Genomic DNA, 24,149 nt, shown 5'->3' with positions numbered 1-24,149 from the left:
TGACGGAGCATTTTGAATATTGTCCCTCATGTAGACTGTGCGTTTCTTCCATCTGCCGGTGGCTGCTTGTTTTCCAGTCTTTTCCCTAAAAAATTAAGGAGTGACTCTCGTGTTCCCTCACCTTTTCTTCTGGTAGTTTTGGCAAGATCTAAAATACCTATAAGTCTTCAGTGGGGGAGCCGGTGATAAGCCGACGACCAACGCATCACAAAGGGGATCAGTTACTTTATGACTTCAGAGCTGATGGTCTCGGGGCCCCATCTGCACAGGTGAAGGGCGTTCCCGCGGCCGTGAGTCCCTCACACCCCCCACTGTTCTGTGCGGACCGCTGCTCTCATTTCTGTGTGTGTTGTGCAGTCTCCCAGCCACCCAGCCGTCCCCCTCCCAGGGCTTCGTCCCTTCTCCCTTCTTTTCCCTGGAGTATTTTTAAACAAATTCCCGGCGTTTCCACCAGCTGCTTTAGTGTGCGTATCAAAGCAAAACAAACCGTTGGCTTCTTCCTAACACCCCACCTTAAAAGCCCAGCCCTGAAGTGGAGCCCACGTGAAGGGAGGTGGTGCCCCAGCCCCAGGGAGAGGAGGACCAAGCCTCGCCCACCCCCCCACCCGGGCCTGGGGACAAAGGCGGCACCAGGTGAGGTGGCCAGTACCTAGGAGCTCAGGAGGGACCAGGACTGGTGACCCAGGTACCAAGGGGCCAGGGAGGTTGCTGCAGGCCAAGTAAATCCAGGGCAGGAGACTCGTATGAAGTCATCCTGAGGTGAAGTCCCCTCTAGCTGCGTGTGAAACCAGACGGTTGAGGTGCTTCCCGAACATGGCAGGACAGGGACGGCGTGGACGCTCCCCGGCAGGGCCAAAACCCGAAGGCGGCAGAGGCCCGCTCTTTGGCTCCGGGCCTGCCCGGAGGCCCGCAGGGTGGAGGCCCTGCCTTCCCGGCTTTGCTGGACACAGCCCACACGCGGCTCCCTGGGACGCACTCCTGTGGGATCACGTGGCTGTGCCGCGTAGATTATATGCACTTCTCTGGGGTCTCTGCGGCTGGAATCACACCAGCGGCTCCACCCGCGTGGGGCGTGGGTCTCTGCCGAGACTCCGGGCCACTTCACCCTCCAAAGTCTAGGGGGAAGTAGCAGAGCCCCTCTGGTCAGGATTTCAGCATCTGGGCTTTGGGGAAAACAAACATTTGGACTTTAGCACCGGAGGCCCCGGAAGCCGGCAGGGCGGCCTCCACCCGCGGCCCTCCCGCCCAGAGCTGCTTGCGGGGTGGGCTCGGAGCCCAGGACCAGAAGCAGACATCCGGCACGGTCTGGTCCCTCCCCCGTGCTGTTTGGGAACGGGGTCTCTAAGCCCGGAAGGTGTTCCCCAGGCTGAACTGGGGGTGTGTCTGTCTGGTTCCTCCGTCCCTTCTGTCCCCGTGGATGGAAGTTCTCACTGGACTGTGTATGCCCAGAACTTCTGTCGCCACTCCGGCAGTCACCTGTCCCAACTGCCGCCCTTTGCTGATGCTAAAATTAAGAGGCCCCCAGGGGTGGGGGGCTGACCCCATCTCTCACCGGGGAGTCCGCCGCCATGGGGGGTCTCTTCCTGAGCCAGCCCCACGGTCAACGCTGCAGACTGGCCGCCTTACCACTGTGGTCGTTTCTTTATTTATACATTTACGTCATCTCCACGCCAACATGGGGCTTGAACTCACAGTCCCCCGATCAGCAGGCATGCTCCTCCCAGCAGCCGGGCACTTTTCTTTTTCCTTTTTCACAGAGCCATTGTATTTTATCGGGTCTGGCATATTTTTTATTTAACAAAATAGAGGAGCCAAAACTGCAAACCGGTCAGCAGTGTCCTGATGGGAAGAGGGGCTCCACTCCCTCCGACCCTTCCCACCCGACTGGAGGTGAGCGGCATGGAGCGAGCACGGCTGCTGACAGCGGGTAGGACCCGGGTCCTGCGACTCCTGCCTTCTGCGTGTGTTCAGGGGCATCTGTGGGTCAGGGAGACCCCAGGTAGGAGCTGAGGAGTCAGCTCCTGCGTAGATCAGAGATCCCAGCGGATGCCCACCTTGGACGCCATGCCTGCCTCCCTCCTTCCCCTTCTGTGACTCGTTCGTGCCTGCAGCGCTGGAGAGACAGAAAGGAAAACCAGTTGCAGCCGTCAGAGGGGGAGGCTGAGACTCCTGCAGGTGTCAGCGGGGCGCCTCCCGCCACATTCCCCCGCGGCCCTGCCACCACCCACACAAACAGGAGAAGGAAAGGCAGGGATTCCAGGGACAAGCCAGACGTTGGGATCCCAGGCTCTCCTGGGAAACTGAGGAGACTATGGAAGTTTCTGGGGCATTTCCAAGGAGACAGCGTCTTCAGAAGAGCCTGGAAACTCCTATTCTTTTTTTTTTTTTTAATTTTTTTTTTTTTTTCAACGTTTATTTATTTTTGGGACAGAGAGAGACAGAGCATGAACGGGGGAGGGGCAGAGAGAGAAGGAGACACAGAATCGGAAGCAGGCTCCAGGCTCTGAGCCATCAGCCCAGAGCCCGATGCGGGGCTCGAACTCACGGACCGCGAGATCGTGACCTGGCTGAAGTCGGACGCTTAACCGACTGCGCCACCCAGGCGCCCCTGGAAACTCCTATTCTGACAGCCTGGGGTGGCGGGGGCGCAGAGCCATAGTCCGTATCGCAGAGCTGCTGACCACCTCCAGGCCTCTCTGCGCTCAACCCAGCCACCCGCGACCTACCCGCTGGCTCAGGCCTGACATTTCCCCTCCACATCCTCGTCCCCTCCTACAAGGCTCTCAGAGGCCCTGGTCTAAAAGGCCAGTCAGTGCCATGGACAGAGTAGCCTGTCTGAGAAGGAAATCGTAGGGGAAATGCATGAGATCACGGATGGGGAAGCACCACAGCAGCAGACATTCTGTCTAGTGTTGTAGTCTCTGGAGTGGGGATGGGCGGCGGAGAACCACTCACTTCCTATCGCAGGGGCCCCCTCAGCACCGCTGTCAGGCAGGAGGGGTGGGAGCTGTTGGGAGTGGGGAACACCCCACGGACACACTGCCTGCCCACTCCCTGGCCCCTTTAGCTCCAGCCATCTGGACCACTAAATCCCCAGGCACTTCTACAGCCCCCAGGGCAGGGCTGGGAAGAGAGGGACAAGGCCTGCCACCACTAGGGAGAGAGCATGGTCCCCGGGACACCTGACCCCCTCTCTTGAAGGACTGGCTACATGACAGTCAGAGAGCTGCATGGACCTCACACTGTTCTCTTCCTGGAGCCGTGGTGTGAGAGGCAGATGGGAGAGAGAGAGGAATGGAAAGGCTTGTCAGAGACCCGGAGAGAGGCATTCAGAGGCGGAAGGGACAGGCCTCCCCACTAACTGCTTTGTTTTAAGTAATCTCTGTGCCTAACACGGGGCTCCAGATATCGACCCCAAGGGGCACCTGGGTGGCTCCGTCGGTTAAGCATCCAACTCTTGATTTCAGCTCAGGTCACGATCTCGCGGTTCACGAGATCAAGCCCCAAGTCGGGGTCTGCACTGACAGCACAGCCTGCTTGGGGATCTCTTTCTCCCTCTCTGCCCCTCCACCGTGCACACGCGCACACACACACACTTTCTCTCTCTCTCTCTCTCTCTCTCAAAATAAACATTTAAAACACAAAATATCGGCCCTGGGATGAGTCACATGCTGCCCCGACTGATCTGGCCAGGCACCCCAATAGCAGTCACTCCTGCACTGGGGGATGAATTGTCAGGAAGAAACTCCTTCCGCGTGCAGCAGGCTGAGCCCGGTCGCCCTGAAGTAACTTCCCAGCAGAAAGCCGGCCGCCATTTGCGTCAGAAAGCCCTAGCACCTCGAGTGGAGGCCCACACCCAAGGCTCCTCTGCGCCTCCTGCTGCCCGGAACCTGTGATTCGGGTCAGAGGGGGCGGGAGGTGCTCAGAGGACAGGAGGTCGAGGGTGGGAGGTCAAAGGTGGTGGGAGGTGCTCAGAGGCCAGAGCGCACAGCTGTGTCCCGTGGCCTCCGCTCTGGTGGCGGGGTGCTCAGAGGCCGCAGGCCCACTGCCCTGCTTCCCGCCTGCGTGGGCAGAGCCAGAAACGGCGTTACACTTCGTGGTCTCGGCACCGCCGTGGCCCGTTTGAGGTCGCCACGCAGTCGGCGCCTTCCCCGTGGCTGCCTCAGCCCAGGGGACTCACGTTCGTGTTCACGGGGAAAAGCGTAGCATCCGTGCCGTCTCCAGTTCGCGCTCCAGGAGCGCAGAACTTTTCACCTAAACTCTTTGACCTTACCTCTTCCAAGGTGAAAAATCTTGGTTCTTTGCAATACTAGTTGCTTTAGTCTCCAGGTACATAGCGTTTTCAGAGGAGTAACATTGTCACAACGGACCGAGCCTGACGTCTGCAGCGTTTCCTTTTGGTTTTGCCCCTTCCCAGCAGAGAGAGCGGGTCCAGATACAGTCGAGCTGGACTCCTCGCTTTCCCTGGTGCTTCCGGCACCGGCTCACCACACGAGCTCCCTGCGCAACTCTCTGATTGACTCCGCAAGGTGGCTTTGCTTACGCAAAACCCCCGACGTGACTTTATTGCCAGAACCGCAAAATAGGGCCCACTTGCCCGCCCCCAGCTGCAGGTGCTTCTGGGGCAGCCAGGCCACGGCTCACCAAGCGGGTCCCCTCCCGCCGGACGCCCACCCCGCTTCCGGTCTTCGGCGGGCCTAACGATGTCCCCACCAGCAACCTGCCGCTTTGGGTTTCTGCCGGCGCACGCAGGCGGGACGTCCAGGAGGGGGGCTGCCAGCCCAAGGCCAGCGGCACAGGGGACCCGACCCCTGGGGGCTGTGCCCTCCACCCCCACGGCTGTGGGAGGCCGCCTGCCCCACCAGCCGGGCGCTCGTCAGGGAACGGGAGCTGGGCTAGCTGGGGTTTGCATTTCTCTCATTTTATTTTTTTCTTCTGGGTTTTTGTAGCTGATGCACTCTTGAATTTGGAATATTAATCCTGACATGAACGTTCAGTTACAATTTTTTTATTGAGGGAAAACACACTGTTGTGACATAAAGTCCGCCATTTTAACCAGTAACTAAAGTACAGTTTAGCGGCATTTATTCATCCTCCTGGGCAACCGTGACCTCTGCCCACTCCCAAACCATCCTTGTCGTCCCAGAAGGAAGCCCCCGACCACGTGACGGTCACTCCCGTCCCCCGACCCCTAGCCCTGGTGCCCACTACTCTTTTCTGTCTCAAGTTACAAGTATTTTTGAGAATGTTAAATGCCTTTTTATCCACTATGCATTTTGTCTTTCATCGTTCTGAATTTTACGGCTTACTTCGGAAGGTTTTGTCTGTTCCCCAGTTACGGAGAAAATGACCCATTTCTTCCAGTACTTACTTCACGATTTTCACTTAGGTCTTTGATCCACTTGGAATTTGTCCCCGTGTATATTGTGACCTCGGGTCCCATCTCGTCTCTTCCCCCACCTCACTCGCGGACTCAGTTCTGCAGGCACTGGGGTCTGGCTCTGGCTGTCCCAGGTCCCCGGACTGCCTGCCTGCACTCGGCCTCGTGCTCGCGGTTCCGTGACAGACGCCACACCGGGCTCAGCTACAGGCGGGCTTCTCCCTCACCTTTCTCCTTTTTAAGATTCATTCTGGGGGCGCCTGGGTGGCTCAGTCAGTTTAGCGTCCGACTTCAGCTCAGGTCACGATCTCGCGGTCCGTGAGTTCAAGCCCCGCATCGGGCTCTGGGCTGATGGCTCAGAGCCTGGAGCCTGCTTCCGATTCTGTGTCTCCCTCTCTGCCCCTCCCCCGTTCATGCTCTGTCTCTGTCTCAAAAATAAACATTAAAAAAAAAATTGAAAAAAAAAAGATTCATTCTGGCTGTACTTTTTTTCATTTTTTAAATTTTTTAACATTTTATTTCTTTTTGAGAGAGAGACCGAGCACGAGCAGGGGAGGGGCAGAGAGAGAGAGGGAGACACAGAATCCCAAGCAGGCTCCAGGCTCCGAGCTGTCAGCACAGAGCCCGACGTGGGGCTTGAATCCACGAACCGTGAGATCGTGACCTGAGCTAAAGTTGGACACTCAACCAACTGAGCTACCCAGGCGCCCCTATTTTTGCTTTTTAAGGAAATTTCCTCCCATTAAAATTAGCTTGTTCGGGGGCGCCTGGGTGGCTCAGTCGGTTTCAGCATCTGACTTTGGCTCAGGTCACGATCTCACGGTTCGTGAGTTCAAGCCCCGCGTCGGGCTCTATGCTGACGGCTCGGAGCCTAGAGCCTGCTTGGGATTCTGTGTCTCCCTCTCTCTCTTTGCCCCTCCCCTGCTCGTGCTCTGTCTCTCAAAAATAAAATAAACCTTAAAAAATTTTTTTAATCAGCTTGTTTAAATCTAGAAAAAAAAATGCCATTCTGATATGTCTACAAGGATGGCATTAAATTTGTAAATTTGCCTATGAAGAATTGTCTTCTTTGTGGATGGATTTCCTCTCCGGAACACGGTGCCTCCGTCTGCTCAAGTCCGTGTGGGGTCTTGAAGGCACACGAGCCTTCCGCACGCAGGCTCTCTCACCGTTGGGTTCATGCAGAGGAGTCTTATCTATTTGTTGCTGTTGGAAACAGAGCCTCTCTCCTACCGCGTCCTGTAACAGAGGTGTGTGAAGACAGCCCCCGTCTGATCTCCCTGCGGTTTCGGACCCTGCTGCTGTCCCGTGCTGCCAGCCTGCCCCAGGATTGGGTCCGGGGGCTGAGGGAGGAAGCTGGGGCAGGCCCGGCGGGCAATGAAGACCTGACCGGCATCGCCTGCCCCCGTCACGGGCACCAGGGCGAGAGGAGGGCAGGCAGGGCTTGGAGGAAGCGGCATCCTTACAGCCAGCCGACTCCCGCCCCGTGCCGCTTCCCTGGGAGGCTGGATGGGAGGGCCGGGCCAGCTGACTGCAGCCTTCCTCGGGCTCAGCCGTACGTCGTGCAGGAAGGGAAACCCAGACCAGGGGAGGCTGGGTGGCAGAATCCAGCGCCGTGTGCCTGTGGCCTGAGCAGGAGTCGGGCCCACATGGGGAGAATGTCCGTTCGTCAGAAAGCCGGGGGTGCGGACTGCCCGGGGCCAGGCCTCTGGGCCCAGGGGGAGCCCGGGAAGGGGCACGGAGGCCTTGGTCGGCAAAGCGAGGGGAGGAGGACGGCCGGGCTGGACTGAGGAGTCGTGCAGGGCGGGACCGCTGAGCATTGGTTCCTGGTGTGTGTGTGCGTGTGTGCCCGTGACGCCGTGCGTGCACGAGTGTGTCCGTGTGGAGCTCCCTGTCACGGTGCGTGGCAGCAGAGGCCGCCCCAATCAGGGAGCGTGCTGGGATGCTTCCGCACTTGTGTTGTCTCACCTGCCTCCTGTCCCGTCCCTGGGCGCCAGGGCAGGGCAGAGGCACCAAGAAAGCAGATGGGTCACCTCCGTTGCCATGAAACTTTATTGGGACTGAACACACACACACCAGCCTTCTTGCTCACAGGCTCCTGTGCTCTCAGGTCCGGCGTGCCGGCCTGGAGCCCACACCCCTGGTCCCCACAACACAGCCTCCCTGCCATGGGAGGGGGACACGCGCTCCCTCCAGAAATGGATTAAGCAACCGGCACGTGAGCTCCATGCCCGGTTTATGAGGTCAGTAAGACCCCACGGCTCCTCCAGCCTTGGCCAGGCCAGGGTCTCCTTCCGACTGAATGTGCAGGGCCCACAGCCCAGCTCACGTCCTGACGTGGTCACCCTTCACGGACGGGACCCGGGCATCAAGTGACAGCCTGGCGTTCCCAGCCCCCTTCCTTTGCGACCTGGATGGTGACCCTGGCTTCATGGCTCCAGATGGAAGAAGACAGGGAGGGGTTCCAGGGGAAGGCACTGAAACCCAGCTCCAGGCCAGGGAGGCCCCCCCCCCCCCCCGCTTCCCCTTCTAGAGGGCCAGGGTCTGTGGACGAGGGGCTCAGGGCAGGGCCTCCGGCACCGAGGCGGGGCTCTGAGGGTCGGAGCGTTCCCAGCCTGGTTGGGGAGGACGTTGGCGCTTTCGAGGGCCGGGGGTCTCCTGGGTCGGAGAGCCTGGCTTCGGCCTCTGCCCGAGCCAGTGGCTCATCTCTCTGGCAACAGCACGAAGAAGGCGGCCTTCAGGAAGCGGCCGAAGCTGCAGAGTGCGGCCACCAGCCAGTGTGAGCGGAAGCCGGGCTCGGTGCTGACCACACACTTGAGGACATCGGTCTGGGAGGGAAGAGGGCACAGTTAGAGGGCGGGGCACCTCACACGGAGGTCCGCCGACACCCACGAGGGGGTGCGCGAGGCCGTTAGGGAAGGCCCGTGGTCCGCTCCGGACGGAAGACCCGCGTGGGGCCGACCCGGCCACGAGGAGCGAAGGGAGGAGGTAGGTGGAGGCAGGGAGCGGCCAGCCGACGGGAGAAGCCTGCGGTGCCCACGTGAGGACTCCACCGCCAGCCCCGTGGCCACTACCTGCAGCCACGTCCCCGCAACCCCCGGCCTCCTTCTGCCTTGGCCCTGTGCGGCCTGGGGCGCCAGGAAACGCCAAACCCAGCTTCAGACTCTCCCTTCGAACAGGAGTGGACACAGCTTTCCAGAACCCCAGGGAACGGCCACTATTTCTTCCTATTCCTGCTAAGAAATGAAGTATTTTCTCTACAGTCCAGACTTGGACCGTGGTGGTCACGGCCTCGCTGGCTCCACGGAGAGGAAGCAGGAGGGACAGAGGCCCCGGGGTCCCTGCTGAGGGACACCCACAGCCACAAGTCACCCTGGAGGCGGTGTCCCTCCCTCTGCCTCCCGCAGCGCCAACTTCAGATGAGCCTCCGGCCCCAGAACCGCCCGACCTCGGCCTTCGGTTCCAACCTCGGCAGAGGGCTGAGCTCTGTCATCCGCAGCCAGCTTCACACACCCTTGCCTGCCATCCATTTTACAGAGGAGAAAACAGATCTCCTGTGGGAGCCTGGCCAGGGCTGGGCGGGCGGCTGGGGCGCGGGGACTGACGGGCAGGACGCCTGCGCGCATCCCTGCGGGCTGGGCCGATGCGCCCCACCTCTCCTGGACAGAGGGGTCACGGCTGCAGACCAGCTTCTGCCCTGCGGGGGACTCCCGGACAGCAGGACTTTAGCCCTAGAGGTTGGGGGGGAGGCTCTGGCCTTGGACGGAGCTGGGCCTCACCCCTGCCCCACCCAGCAACCCCTTCCCGGGACCTCAGGTGCCCCTCACCCATCCGCCGCGCCTCCGCAGCCAGGGCGCCAGGGTCTTGCGCACAAACTCCCCGAGGCAGTCGACGATAGCGTGGACCATGGCGGGCTGGGCCTGCCGCACGCAGTCTACGGCCAGCCCCGCAGCCACTGAGTACAGGGACACCACCTTGCCCCACGTGATGCCTGCGGGGAGAGAGACAGACGCCGGTCAGCAGAAGGCCACCCAAACCCTGGCTCCAGTCCAGCCCTCGGGGTCGCAGGAAGCGCCTCTCTGAGCCACGCCCCCTGCCATCCTCCCACTGATGACTGGGGTGGGCACCCAGGGCGCCGGCCTCCACCCCACCTGGACAGGTGCCCTGCCAGCTGACCGCCAGGCACGAGCCCCAGCCACCCTCCATCACAGGTCAGTCCTGCCACCCTCACGGGTCGTTCTTAGTTGGAGATTCTCGAAGCCCCCGTTCTCTGCCCGCCCACCTGTGCCAGCGCCCAGGACAGCCTCGCACGGCCCGCCGTCTGCTGGAGGAGGCGATAAGACAGCAAGGCAGTTCAGTGAGGAGGAAACGGAGGCCAGGGGCGAGGGCGGCCAAGTGACCTGGAGCTGCACACTGCGTCCAGTAAGTGGCGCCAAGCCACCCCTGCCCCGGGCGCGTCCGGTCTCCCGAACGGCCGTGTGAAGGCACCGGGACGTTCCCTACACGAAGAAGCCGAGGCCCACGAGGGGGTGACCCTCCCCAGACCACAGAGCTCCTGAGCAGTGGCACCAAGATGGGGCCGCCCGCGGGGACAAGGCCGATGAACGGAGTCTGAGAAAGAATGCCCGAAATTCTAGGGGGCGGGCTTCCTTAAGGTATAAAGGGAGTTTACGACTCAGCCAGAACAAAGAGAAACCTCTCAAAAGTACGAACGCAGAATAAACAGCTGCTTCACGGAAGAAAAGATACAAATACATGAAACATCTGAAAAATGCCCACCTCACAAATAACCACAGAAAGGCCAATGAAAACAAGATATAGATTGCAATCTGTCAGATTAAAACTTTATTGTTTTTAAGTTTATTTATTTTGGGGGGGAGGGGCAGAGAGAGAGAGAGAGAGAGTGAGAGAGAGAGATTGAGAATCTCAAGCAGGCTCCACGCTGTCAGTGCAGAGCCCGACGTGCGTCTTGATCTCATGACCGGGAGATCACAACCTGAGCGGGTGTCAGGAGTCGAATGCTTAACCAGCTGAGCCACCCAGCCTCCCCTCTTTCTTACCTCTCTTAATCTTCCTCCTCCCCGAACCCACCGTCCTTAATTCTCCGGCTAACGAACACAAAGCACTCGGAAGAGCACTGCTGTAACATGTGGGGGGCACTTTATTTTCTGTGGCTGTATTGCCGTTGGCATTGTAATTATAATTATTAGTCATTCCTCTTTGTACCAAAATTTCCTCATGCTCATTAAAATATCAATTATAAAAGATACCATGAGAAAACATAGAATATGTCGAAGGATCTTTAATAGAGATTGTAGCAGGGGAGGATTATGGTTACCTGGATTTAACCGACGAAGCATCATATGACCCAGGGGAAAAATAAGAACAATGGCCAGACAGATCATCCCTTGGGATCTAGTGTGTCCCCTGTCCAGATTTATTATAACACTGAACAGGTCTGAACAGTGACTCTGGAAGCTGAGGAGAGGGCGTGCTCTGTGCAGAGTCACAGGATATAGCCCCTAAAGCCAAGGACCAGGCAGCTACCCCAGGCTGGAAACTCTGACAGCTTCAGACTTGTGCACCCAGCAAACTTCTGACCCATGGCATGGATTGGACCAGTCAGTAAGCAAACGGGAGGGCCCCGGGGTCCCAGAAACCAAGGCCCAGATACCATGCCCACCTCCCTGCCGGGCTACGAGAGTCACAGGCCTCCAGCCTCCCAACGCGAGGGGCCCCTCTACAAGTAAAGATTCTTCACAAACAGCAGAAAACTACAATTACTCTGGTCTAGCGAGTACATGTGAGTACATGGTCGACTCTCCTCTTTCGTCTTTTTAAGTTTACTTGTTTATTTTGGAAAGAGAAAGAAAGCGTGAGTGGGGGAGGGGAAGAAAGAGAGGAAGAGAGAGAGAATCCCAAGCAGGCTCCGCACCGTCAGCACAGAGCCTGATGCGGGGGTCGAGCTCATGAACCGTGAGACCGGGACCTGAGCCGAAATCAAGAGTCGGACGCTTAACCGACTGCGCCCCCCAGGCGCCCCTTTGTTTCTTCATTTTTAAAGCAAACTCTAGCCCCGACACAGAGCTTGAACTCATGACTCCAAGATCAAGAGCTGCACATTCTACCAACTGAGCCACCCCAGCGCCCCTGTCAGATTAAAACTCTAAATGTCAGTGTGAGTGAGGATCCAGGTGAGTCTGCACCTTGTCACCCTGACGGGAAAGACAGCCACCATCACGGCGGGAATTAGCCTGAGGACGCGGCATCTGCGGATGGTGGTGCTGCTGGGTCAACGCACCTTCGCGGAGCAGCCGGGGCATAGACCGGCTCCCACCCACCCTTGCTCGTCCGTGTTCGCGGCAGCCCTGCTCACCATCGCCAAAAGGTGGAAGCGACAAAAGAGCCATCAACTGTGAGCAGAAGAGCAAACTGTGGTCCGTCCGTGCCAGGGAACACGACAGCCACGAAAAGGGATGGGGCGTCGGGGAGCCTCGGAAACACGGCGCTCAGGGGAAGCCACAGACTCAAGAGGCCACATACGCTGTATGAATCTGTTACGCACAACGTCCAGAACAGGTAAATCCATGGAGACAGACGCAGGTCGGCGGTTGCTGGGGGCCGGGGGAGGGGCGGGGAGGGGGCGCTCAAGGGGCTCCAAGTGTCCTGGGCGATGAAAACAGAGGTGTTAGTTGCACGCACTGTGAATGCACTAACGGCCACTCGATTGTACGCTTTACAACGGTTAATTGTTCTGTAAGTTTCATCTCAATAAAGAGAAAAATTTTAAACCCCATAAATCGGACCACATCATTCCCCTGCGTAAAAACCTCCCATTACTGTTACTTTGCATCTCTTTCAAAAGAAATCCAAGTTACGGGGCCCCGTGGCCAGCTCCCATCCTGTGGAGCATGTGACTCTTGAGCTCAGGGGTGTGAGTTCGAGCCCCGCGCGGGGTGTAGAGATGACTTAAAAATAAATCCAAGTCTGAAATCTCACGTGAGCCCCCACCCCCCTCTAGGCCCCATTCCCACCACCCCGGCCCCGCGTGTGCTCTTCCCGCCTCTTCCCTGCTGCCGGCAGTGCTCCCCAGCTCCACAGGCCAGGCCGTGAGGGCGCCAGCTCGTGGTGACAGCACTCCCCCCTATGCCCGTCCCGCTCACGTGGTGCCCTTGGCACCTGACAGGCACCCCTCCCTGCCGGGACGCAGGCGGAGGGACTGACATGCGAGGGTCGGGGTGACTGCCACGGGATGCAGGAGGTGAACACCACGATCTGTGGTGCCCCACGTGGAGACAGGTGCTCACTGTGGCGAGCTCCACGTGATGGCTGTATTTTCAGGTCTGGAGAGAAAAGCCAGGGATGGTAATAAGTTACCATAAATTACAGTGGCACTTAATGCACTCACCGCCTCTGTCTCGCCCTCACACATTTTCATGCCCCCAAAGGACGCCCTCACCCACGGGCAGTCAGGCCCCTTCCCCACCCCTGCACGCAGACCCGTCTTCTGCCTTGGCGCATCTCCCTCCTGTAGGTGTTCCCTGTGGAAGGGCTCACACACGACACTCCGTTCTGCGTCTGGCTGCTTGCACCGGGCACAACGTCCCCAAGGTTCATCCACGTGGTACCTGTCAGCATGTCTCCCTTTTTGTGGCCGAATGACGTTCCCCTGCGCAAAGAGACCACGTTCTGCTCATCCATCCATCAGATGACGAACGTCTGGGTTGCCTGTGAACAGCACTGCTCTGAACGTCTGCGTAGATGTGTGCTTCCATTTTTCACGGGTGGACGCCCAGGAGCAGGACCGGTGGGCCCCGCGGTAACTCCACTCGAGTTAAACCGCTAGAGAGGCCGACCGTCTTCCACGGCAGCCGAGCCACACTGGGGCCCCACCAGCAGCTAACGAGGCTTCGACTGTTCACGTCCCCACCGTGGCGTGTGCACCTGCCTCTGATCCCAGCCATCCTGGTGGGCGGGCGCTGGGGCCTCGCGGTGGTGGCTCTTCCCTGGTTGGCTGATGAGAGCACTTTTCATGGGCCGTCTGTACATCTTCCTTGGAAAAGCGTCTACTCAGATTCTTCGCTTCTTTTAGGTTGCGTGGTCTTTTTAGTACTGTTTTCTAAGAGTTGGTTATCTTTTCTATTTTCTGATCTCTTTGTGGTAAAATATTTTGCTCTCGTCCTAAGAAGAAAAAACTGAAAACCCTGCCAACTTCTAACCAGGGAAAGAAAAACCAGTGTTTCCCCTGAAGGGAGCCGAGCAGACAAAGGGCAGGGACAGAGGCACGGCCACCCAGGGGATGCCTCCACAGGTCCTGCCCTGTAGTCCTCAAGCTGCCCCATCCGGGGCCACAGCCCTGACCGGGCCTGCACCCCAGGGGGGCCTGCCAAGGGGAGGAGGGGGTGCGAGGTGCAGCGGGAGGGTCCGTGTGAGCAAGGAGGGGCCGCGGGAAGACGGACGGGGCTGGCGAGCACCTCAAGGCTGGACCTCACGGCTGGGGCCGACCCAGTGGCGAAAGGGTGTAAGGACCTGAGACGTAGGCTGGGCAAGGGACCAAGGGGAAGCCTTGGGCGGCAAGCGGGGTGGTGGGAGGCGCACCCACAGCTGGTGAGGGGGCGGCCGGAGAGCCAGGCAGCAGCCCCACCTCCGTGCAGCCCTGCTCTTTTCCGGTGGCTCTGAGGTTCAGAGAAGCTAAGAAACCAGTCGAAGGTCACGGAACCGCAGCCGATGAGGGGCGGCTGCCGCAGAGCCCACAGGGGCGGGTCAGGTGTGGAGGCTGCCCCCAGAAGGGGACGGGGCCGGCGGGGGCCAGGGCCGAACGTGCTCGAACACGAGGGGGTATATTCCGCCCCAGTCTCCGGTGAAAACCACAAGACTAACTGACCTCTGCAAGCGGATCGAGCCTCCGGGCTTCTGTGCCCGTTCTTCCCTGCCCCTCCCTGTCCTCGTGGTCCCAGTCGTTCCAAACACCTCCCTGAGCAAGGCTGGGCAGGTGGAGTGGTCCCTCTGTCCCCTGTCCCCTGCCCACATAGCAGCCACCACCCAGGAGCCTAGCCCAGCCTTCCCGCTCAGACCCACAGCCAGCAGCAGACCAGAGCCGCATTCTCAGAGATAAGCCTTCCTTTTAAAGCCAGACCTCGGCTCATAAACCAGCCGCCCGCCAGCCTGGAGTCAGACACAGGCGGCCACCCACGCGCCAGCCATCAGGCCCAGGACACAGGAGCCCAGGGAGGGGGAGGGGGATCCTCAGCCCAGGATGTCCCCTGGGCCCCACCTCCTTCCTGGGCCCCACCTGCTTCCTTCTCCACAACGAGCCCTCCCAGCCCACCCCTGCAGGTTGCCACAGCCCAGCACCGCCCTCCCCCCTGCCCCGCCCCAGGTCAGGACAGTTAGAACATTCTGAAGGAAATTGGCCCTCCCACCAGCCCACCCAGGCACCTGCCTCATGACGTCCTAGCCTTACTGACCCCTATCTGGGAGGTCAGTGCTGACCTGGTGGTGGCCCTGGAGGAAGCTAGATTCTACGGCTGGCTGTCCCGTGTCCCTGGCCGTCCTGCGTCCCTGGCCGTCCCGTGTCCCTGGCTGTCCCACGTTCCTAGCCGTCCCTGGCTGTCCCGCGTTCCTAGCCGTCCCGCGTCCCTGGCTGTCCCATGTCCCTGGCCGTCCCTGGCTGTCCTGCGTTCCTAGACGTCCTGCGGCCCTGGCTGTCCCATGTCCCTGGCCATCTGTGGCTGTCCCATGTCCCTGGCCATCCCGCATCCCTGGCTGTCCTGTGTCCCTGGCCGTCCCGCGTCCCTGGCTGTCCCGCGTTCCTAGCTGTCCTGTGTCCCTGGCTGTCCCATGTCCCTGGCCGTCCCATGTCCCTGGCCATCCCTGGCTGTCCTGCATCCCCACCGCACTGGCCACAACTGAGGGAAGCCTATGCCCGCCAGGAGCTGGTAGAGCCTCCTTGGGGGAAGATACCGGAAGTCGACGTGTGGTCACCCCAGAGGGTGGGGTCAGCTGGGCTAGGGGTTCATCTCTGATGGGATGAAGCAGCCCTCTGCTTTCTGTTTCTTTACCCTGCAGGGTGTGGGCTGCATCTGCGGGTGGTGGGGACCGTGGCTCCCCCCGCAGCCTCCACCCTAAAGCCCTGCTCTGCTGCTGTCCCAACCATCCCATGGATGAGGAAACCCAGGCCAAGGTCACATAGCTGGTCAGCAACAGAGCCAGGACCGCCTCCCAGAGGAGGGTGCGAGGCCTCCCTGCTGCCTGGGGCCCTTCCTCCTGCAGTGGAATGCCTTCCAGAAAGCCCCAGAGGGAGGGTGGCCCTCTCCACTAGCCACATGACCGCTCACCTCACTCCCCACTCCAGCTGGGATGCAGCCTCTGGAACACTCTGGCTCCGAGGCCCCCAAGCTTTCCCCCCGCGAGGGCCAGGGCAGGCTGTCCCGTCATCAGGGGTCCCCTGGCCCCGGTGCCGGGGAAACACCCACGGGATGTGCTGAGGCAGGAGGTGCTGGTTGGGGCTGGGGCTCTGGTTACTTAGACGCACAGCCTGGCACCTGTTATACAAGGATACAGGGACGGACTCACAGAGTGTGGGTGCCAGGACAGGACGTGGTGTCACAGGTGGGGATATGAGGTCCGTGGACGCCAGGGAGCCCAGCAGGGTTCCAAGGAGAGGACATGGGGAAGAGAACAGGAGAAGGTTTAGGGGGACGAGCCCCATCGCCTCCAGTGAGTCTGGGGGTAGCAGCAGGAGCTGAACTCAGAGGTGAGGGCACAGAGAGGAGGTGGCAGGAGCCACACGTCACCTGCGCACAGTCGGGGCACCAGGAGACGCCCAGGGTAGTGCGGGTCAGCCAGCTGAGACAGGTGTGATGCTCTTCCCCAGAGACCGCCCAGGGAGCCTCTGCTCCGGGGCTCCTGCCCTCATGGATCTTCCCTCCGTGCGGGGCCGCCCTGCAAGGCGCCTTTGAGCAACACAATCCAGCAGAGTGACACCGTACCTGCAAAGGCTGCATCCCGAGAGCCTGGCAGTCCCACCCGGGACGCTGGGGACACTCCCCCAGGGGACCCGGTACCATGCCGTGAGAAGCCCACAGGCCACACGCAGGACACGCTGCCCCCCTCTAAGTCAACGGTCAGCACCGACTGGCAATCTAGGACACGCGGCCCAGACGAGACTTCAGGTCGCTGCCACCCCAGCCGATGCCCGGTCAGAGCCTCGTAGAGGCCTGGCACCAGCTGCCCAGCAGGCCCACCGTCCTCACAACCGGGGGAGGCACCGCACGTCACCGTTCGAGTCAAGGTTCTGGGCTCTTTTGTGCAGCAAGAAAGTACACGTGACCACCAGGTGGCTCCAGGCTGAAGACCCTGCCCCCCCGGCCCACCCCAGCCCCGTGGGCGCCCTGGGGGAGGGGGTACACAGGCCTACCTGCGGAGAAGATTTGTGCTGCCACGGCCAGGAAGGCGTCAGTCACCACTGTCTCAGACTGCAGGGAGATGTTCAGCTGACGAGCCACGTTGCGGTAGATGCTGGGCCGGATCAGCTCCAGCTCATCTCCTATGCAGTCACACAGCGGGGTCAGAGGTGGTCTGTGCCTGCACAACCCTAGTCCCACCGTCACACGGGCCTGGGACCAGCCCACTCCTCACGGCCCGCAGCTGGCACCGAACATGCCTGATCCCCGACTGGATTCAGCCTGTCAAATTCCCACCCTGACTTGGCCCCACCATGGCCCCTGGGGACAGGAGACCAAGGAGGTACACTGGGAACCCCCAGACCTCCCTCCGCGTCCCGCCCCTCCGACAAGCCAGCCACCCCCCACTCCCACCCAGGGCCAAGCCTGCTGGGCCGGTGTGGTGGGAATCCCGAGGAGGAACAAGGGCCGTGCCTGATGGGTGACTCATGGCTCACAGTGAGCTGCCCGGGCGGCAGGCGGACTGGGGCAGGCAGCCAGAGCCCGACACGGGCAGGGGCTGTGCCAACGACCCCACGCAGGTGGGCCCCTGGCTGCTGCCTCCGAGGGGCATCCTCGCTCAGGCCCCGCTCTGTGAACCGAGAAGCTGAGCCATTGCCCCAAGCCGCCGACACCGCCCAGGCTCAAACCTGGGCTCCTGGTGCCAAGCGGGTGTGTCTGGACGGGCGGCCACGTTGGGCAGAGAAAATGCCCTCTCAGCAGCCCTGCCCGCGGCCTGCGCTCGCTGCAGCGCCCCTGGCAGTGACGTGCTGGGAATCCCGCACGGCCCTCCGACCGGTGTCCCCCAGCCCAGGCACTTCTGCAGCCAAGGCCAACGGGGAAATGCCGGGGACTGGCCAGCACGGAGCGACAGGGGTGTCTGCGTCATTCCCGAGGCCAGCTGCACTCCATCTAATGAACTAAGATCTAGATGCAGAGCACAAACCGGCGAGGCTGGCGGGCAGCTGGAGGAGGTGGCGTGGAAATCCCCAGGGCCGGCCTGGCCATTCCCACACAGACCTCAGGGCCGCTGGGGACCGGCCCCAAGACACTGACCACGGGGACGCGACCCATTCTTCTTCCTGTGTGCCCTTGCCCCGGGAGCTAGGCGTCTGTGCCGAGGAGGGGCTGAGGGGCGTGCTGGGGGGCAGGGAGGCAGCGCCGGCCGTGAAGGGGCTAGTGCGGAGCGGCACCAAGAGCAGAACGCGGCAAACAGACATGAAGGAGAGCACCCTGGGGGGCCAGGCCATCTCCTCCCTCCGGATTTCACCCGGCAGGACTGAGTCCCAGCCACCGGACATAGCCTGGTGCCGGGGAAGGGCCTTGAAGGCCCTGCTCCTGAGATGGCTGGTGCTGGGCACCCAAGCCCAGGCCGGAAATGCCGGGGCTCTCAGGATGGGACACAGAGGACTGAGGGCACAGGAACCAGCCTGGTCAGACTGGGAGAGGCCGAAGCAAAGTTCTTCAGACAAGTTCAGACAATAGGCACTCTGGGCCCAGGGCAGAGGCAGCGCCCAGCTCCCGCTCACAGACAAGGAGACAGAGGCTGGAGGTTGGGGGGCTGCAGGGCAGGCCGGGACGGAGGCAAGACTTCCTTCTGGCTCCCCCAGGGAGGCCAAGGAACCGCCTTCTCCAGGGCCCTCTAGAATGCTCCACCAGTGTCATCCCCACAGGCCAGCTGAAGAAACGGCTGTGGGTGGCTGACCTCATGGGAGTCTAGGCCCTCTGGACCCCTGCCTGGTTCCCCAAACCCCACTGGCTCTCCCCTCCCCTGAGGCCCCGGAGGGCTACCACCCGTCCTGGCAGCCTTGTCTGACGCCCCAGGGAATCTGTGTGTCTCCCCACACCCCAGGTCTACACAGCTCTGCTCTGAGTCCACACAAAACAGGGACAAGCAGACACCGGTGTCAGCCGGCGAAGAGGCAGCGTCCTCTCACACGGCCCTTCCCCGCGAGCCTGGACCCACGCTCTGCGCGCAGAGCCGCACCATCAGGCCTCCGTCCCCTCCCCATGTGCCCACCGCCAGCAACCAGTAAGCGAGCTCAGTCCCCGGGGGAAGTACACTGAATCAGCTGGGCTGGTCCCCCTCTGGGAGAAGGTGGAAACAGTTACTGGGCTGCGTGCGACCGCGCGCCCGCCCCCCATAAGTGCCCCCAGGTGTCTATACACACGGGCTGGCCCCTTGGTGGCTCTGAGCCTCTGAGCCTCTTTTGCAGGGAGCCCTACCAGGCCTCCACATCAAGGGGAAAGAGCAGCGGGGATTTCAGGCAGCAACCCCAAAGACCTACTTTCCAAAACAAACATCGGGACACGTGGTCCCACAAAGGATTTCTGTGCCCAGCTCAGTACAAGGGTCACTCTGGAAGTTTAGCCACCAAAACACTGTTGTTTCCCAGAGATTTCTAGTCTTTGTGAACAGAAGGTCTCAGATCTGGGCGGAGCTGGCATGCCGGGGAGCTCTGCAGCGGGTGGGCCGGAGAGCCCAGGGGCTAAAGAGGGGAGTGGGGGTGGGCCCGCCGAGCGAAGCAAGGCTATTCCTGCCCTCCTCCTCCTCCTCCTCTCCTCCCGGCCCGCCCCCTGTCCGCCCCCAAGCGAAACTTCGGCCTAGCAGCGGGGGGGGGGGGGCTTCTCCCGGACACACCTTGGCCTAGCAACGGGGGTCTCCCCCGGGGCACCCCTCGGCCCAGAATTGGGGGGCTTCTCCCGGGCACCCTCGGCCCAGCAACGGGGGTCGCCCCCGAGACACCCCTCGGGCCAGCAGCGGGGGGCTTCTCCCGGGCACCCGCCCGCCCCGGCCCGCACTCACCCAGGCGCAGCAGCACCGCGCACACCTCCGCCAGGCGGCCTCCGGGGGCGGGAGCGGCGCGTTCGGGCGCGTTCCAGGCGAGGCCGGCGCGCAGCAGTCGCGCATGCACGAACTCCCGGCCGAGCGCCTTGGCCTGGGCCACCAGCTCCTTGTCGGTGGGCGAGCGGTCAAAGGCGTCCATGATCTCGGCGGCGAAGACCGAGGAGCGCCGCAGCACCTCCATGGCGGGGACGCGGGCCAGGGGCGCGGCACCTGCGGGGAGCCCGGCTCAGCGCCCCGGCCTGGCCGGCGGCGGGGAGGGGGCGCGCGGGGAGGGGGCGCAGCGGGGAGGGGTTGGAGGGGCGCGGCCGGCCGCGAGGGGCCGTTCGTTCTGGTGAAGGGGGGAGGGGCAAATCTTTGAAATCACGGTGCCACGCTCTTTGAGATTCCGGGTTCCATCACAAGGCTCCCCAGGGTGCCCGCGCCAGAAGGACCGCTGCGAGGTGGCGATGCGCCCCTGGGGCCCCGCCTCGGAGGCGCGGCGTCCCCAGCGCCCGTCCCCGGCCGTCGCCCCGCTCACCTCCCCCGCGGCATGGCGCGGGCGCGGGGCCGGGGAGGGGGCTCTGGCCTCGGCGTCTGCGGGCCGCGGGCCCCGCCGGCCTCGGTCCTTCCCCCCGCAGCGGCGGGGACGCGCGCCCGCCCCTCGCCCCGCAGGTCCGCGCTCCCGGGGGCGCACGGCGCGGCTCTCCGCCGGCGAGAGGCGAGGCTTGGGGCTTCGCCTTCTAAGGAAAAGGCAGCCCCCGGGGCGGAGCCGCGGCCCGGCCTCCCCGCCGCCTCCCGGCTTAAGGAGGACCGAGCGAGTTCGCCGCCACCGGCGCCACCGGGCAGGACCTGGAGCTGCGGGCCCCCGCGCGGGCCCCTGGCTTCGCACCCAATGCGTTTTCTTACTGGTTCCCAGACGTTCTCCATGTGCCCCGAGGACGCGCCCCTGGTCTGACACGTGGCCTTGCGCTGTAGATAGACGCTTGGCCGCGTAGCGCATTGAAGACCCTACAAAAATCTTGTGGCGCTGGGGGGGTGGGGGGGGGTTGCTGTTGCTTACAAGGAACTGGAGTGATTCTCAGCCAAGTCCAATTTGTCTTTCTCTCTTTTTTTTTTTTTTTTTATTAAAAAATGTTTTTGGGGCGCCTGGGTGGCGCAGTCGGTGAAGCGTCCGACTTCAGCCAGGTCACGATCTCGCGGTCCGTGAGTTCGAGCCCCGCGTCAGGCTCTGGGCTGATGGCTCAGAGCCTGGAGCCTGTTTCCGATTCTGTGTCTCCCTCTCTCTCTGCCCCTCCCCCGTTCATGCTCTGTCTCTCTCTGTCCCAAAAAGAAATAAACGTTGAAAAAAAAATTTTTTTTTAAATGTTTTTAACTTTATTTGTTTATCTTGAGAGAGACAGAGCGTGAGCGGGGGAGGGACAGAGAGAGAGAGAGAGAGAGAGAGAGAGAGAGAGAATCCCAAGCAGGCTCCTGGCTCCTTGCTTTCAGTGCAGAGCCTGATGCGGGGGTGGAACTCACCAAAGGGTGAGACGCTTAACCCAAGGAGCCATCCAGGCGCCCCTGTCTATTCTCCTACGGTTGGTGTTTTTTCATTAGGATAGTCTCCTACGTTTCCTTCTCATAGCATAAATGTTTTACCGGTGACATGGATGGATCACAGATCAATTCTTGTGAAGGGTGTCCTAGGGACCAGACAGAGCTCTTTTTTGTATTTTCATATGAATATCCAGTTGACCCAACATCATTTCCTGAAAAGACCATCCTTTTCCTCTTGAATTGGACAAGAGCCCCCATCATAAATCAAGTAATGGTGTATGTGATGACCTGTTCTAGATGCTCTTACGTCCCACTGGTCAATTCCTCTATCCTTGAACCAACACCACACAGTTCAAACAAGATTAACCAACCTGCCCTAACTCACATACATACAGCACGTCATCCAATAGCTGTAGAATACATGTTTCTAACACGTGCACATGGAATGTTAATCAAAATAGGCCACATCCTGGGCCATAAAACCTCAACAAATTTCAAAGGATTGAAACCATGCAAGTGTGTCCTCTTTGAATTAAATTAAAACTCAATGTCAACAAAACAATTAGAAAGCCTCCAAGTGCTTGGTATTTAAACCTTACACTTCTAGATAATTAAGGATCTAATGGTAAATCACAAGGGAAACTGTAAAATATTTTGAAGTGAAAATATGACCTGTCAAACACTGAGGGGCGCGGGTACAGCAGTGCTTGGAGGAAAACTCGTAGCTTTAGGAGAAAGGTGGAAAATTAATGCTCTAAGTTCCAAGTCAAGCAGCTAGTAAAAGAACAACAAATTAAACCCAGAGGTGAGAGCAAATAACAAAAACTATGGCAAAAATTAATGAAATAAAGCAAAAATTAGAGAAAATCAACAAAGCCAACAGTTGGTTCTTTGAAGAGATTAATAGAATTGATAAACCCCTGGAAATGTTGGGTAAGAAAAAGAAAACAGAAATTCCAGTATCAGGAATGAAAATGAGGACATAACCAGATACTACAAACATTAAAAGGATAATAAGGGGACCCTGGCTGGCTCAGTCAGTGGATCACACAACTCTTGCTCTCAGGGTTTGAGCCCCACATGGGTGTAGAAATTACTTTAAAATAAAATCTTAAAAAAAAAAAGGGATGATAAGAGAATAGTATGAACAACTCCAAGACAGTAAATTTGAAATTTAAATGAAACACAATTTACCAAAACTGACATTAGAAGAAATAGAAAATCTGGATAGTCCTATACCCATTAAATAAAATTAATCCATAATTTAAAATATTCCCCAAAAGAAAATCTAATTCAGATGGTTTTTTTTTTTTTTAGTTAGTTCGTTTATTTATTTATTTATTTATTTATTTATTTATTTTTTATTTATTTATTATTGAGAGAGAGCACAACTGGGGGAGAGGTAGAGAGAGGGACAGATAGCATCCCAGGCAGGCTCCGTGATGGCAGCACAGAGCCCCATGAGGGGCTTGAGCTCACGAACCATGAGATCATAACCGGAGCTGAAGTGGGACGCTTTACTGACTGAGCCAGGTGCCCCATTTTTTTTTTTTTTTTTTAATTCAGATGGTTTCATTGGGGGAATTCCTCTAAAGAGTTGAGGAAATATCACCAACCTTACACAAACCTTTCCAGAGACTAAAAAGTGAGCAAATACTTCCCACCTCATTTTGCAAGGCCAACAAAGCATTGATACCCAAACGTACGTAGAACATTACAAGAATCGAGGAAAGCTATCGAACCTCTGCTGCCTTGGCTTCTCCATCTAGAGGACAGTTACCTACCTTGTGTGGTTGTCAAGAGGCCTGGACTAGTGAAGCCACGTAAAAACTTGCTTGTCACACAGAAAAGCTACGGGGCTCTCAAATGTGAGTGTGCGTTTTAATGACCTCTTCAGTGTAGGGTCTGGAGTGTCAGGACAGAGTCTGCCCTGGCATTTCTGCAGAGCACTCAGGTTTGGGACCTCCCTGTGTTTTAAAGATGGGAATATGGAATATGGATGCTCAGAATGGAAAGGGATTTTCCCACGGTATCTCCGCGAGACTGTGCATAATCAGATTGTGAACTTTGGGGTCCACCCCTGGGGCCCCTGGAATGTACTTCTGGCAGAGGGAAAACCTATGTCTGCACACAGGAGACAGGGATGCCCCCTCCTGCCACCTTCCCCCCACGTGGCCTCAGGCAACTTTCAGCCCCACTCACAGCCTCCTATAGAACGTGAGATCCCATTCTCTGCTTCCTTCCTCCTGGGGAGCATGGATGGGTGCAGAAAGACTTCCTAGGCCCCCACGTGGAAGTGACAAATCACTGGACATAACTGATAGATGCCTATGTTTAGCACAGTCCCTTCAGTCCAGGAGATGCCATGCCTGGATCCAGCCATGCCTGAAACCAGTGGACTCCTCCCTGGACCCTTAGGATCCAAAGCCATGTCTCATGATAGCAGATCAAAGCCATGTCTCAGGATGTTCAGTACAGAATATTGATTAACAGTGAGGGACTGGAAATGCCCCCAAAGGCTTATTAAGAGAGAAGGTTTTGGGGTTTTTTTTTAATTTTTTTTTTAACGTTTATTCATTTTTGAGACAGAGAGAGAGCATGAATGGGGGAAGGTCAGAGAGAGAGGGAGACACAGAATCCGAAGCAGGCTCCAGGCTCTGAGCCGTCGGCACAGAGCCCTCCGTGGGGCTCGAACTCACGGACCGCGAGATCATGACCTGAGCCGAAGTCGGACGCCCAACCGACTGAGCCACCCAGGCGCCCCTAAGAGAGAAGGTTAAAGCAGTCCTGAGTAGTTAGAGCACGAACCCTTATCCAGACCTTAAAAAGGCTGGCTCGTGGAGGCACTTGGGTGGCTGAGTCGGTTGAGCATCCGACTTCGGCTGAGGTCATGATCTCGTGGTCCGTGAGTTCGAGCCCCACGGAGGGCTCTGTGCCGACGGTTCGGAGCCTGGAGCCTGCT

General features: G+C 59.3%; 1 protein-coding gene across 2 annotated transcripts; it reads right to left on the bottom strand.

Moving 5' to 3' along the window:
- Positions 1-7,414: 7,414 nt before the first annotated feature.
- Positions 7,415-20,299, bottom strand: BOK (BCL2 family apoptosis regulator BOK). 2 transcript variants are annotated; one of them, XM_045482039.1, is made up of 6 exons: positions 20,190-20,299; positions 19,631-19,882; positions 16,800-16,928; positions 11,924-12,046; positions 9,208-9,371; positions 7,415-8,208 (listed from the first exon to the last, which is right to left on the bottom strand). In XM_045482039.1, the coding sequence occupies exons 2-6, from the start codon at positions 19,851-19,853 to the stop codon at positions 8,083-8,085; spliced, it is 765 nt and encodes a 254-aa protein (XP_045337995.1). In that variant the 5' UTR covers positions 19,854-19,882; positions 20,190-20,299; the 3' UTR covers positions 7,415-8,082. The 2 variants fall into 2 exon arrangements, with proteins under 2 accessions (XP_045337995.1, XP_045337996.1); XM_045482040.1 differs by lacking the exon at positions 11,924-12,046.
- Positions 20,300-24,149: the final 3,850 nt, after the last annotated feature.

This window comes from Leopardus geoffroyi, chromosome C1 (assembly GCF_018350155.1).
Source record: "Leopardus geoffroyi isolate Oge1 chromosome C1, O.geoffroyi_Oge1_pat1.0, whole genome shotgun sequence".
Taxonomy (NCBI): domain Eukaryota; kingdom Metazoa; phylum Chordata; class Mammalia; order Carnivora; family Felidae; genus Leopardus; species Leopardus geoffroyi.
Note: the sequence above shows the minus strand (reverse complement) of the source record. Positions and strands in the feature narration are given on the sequence as shown.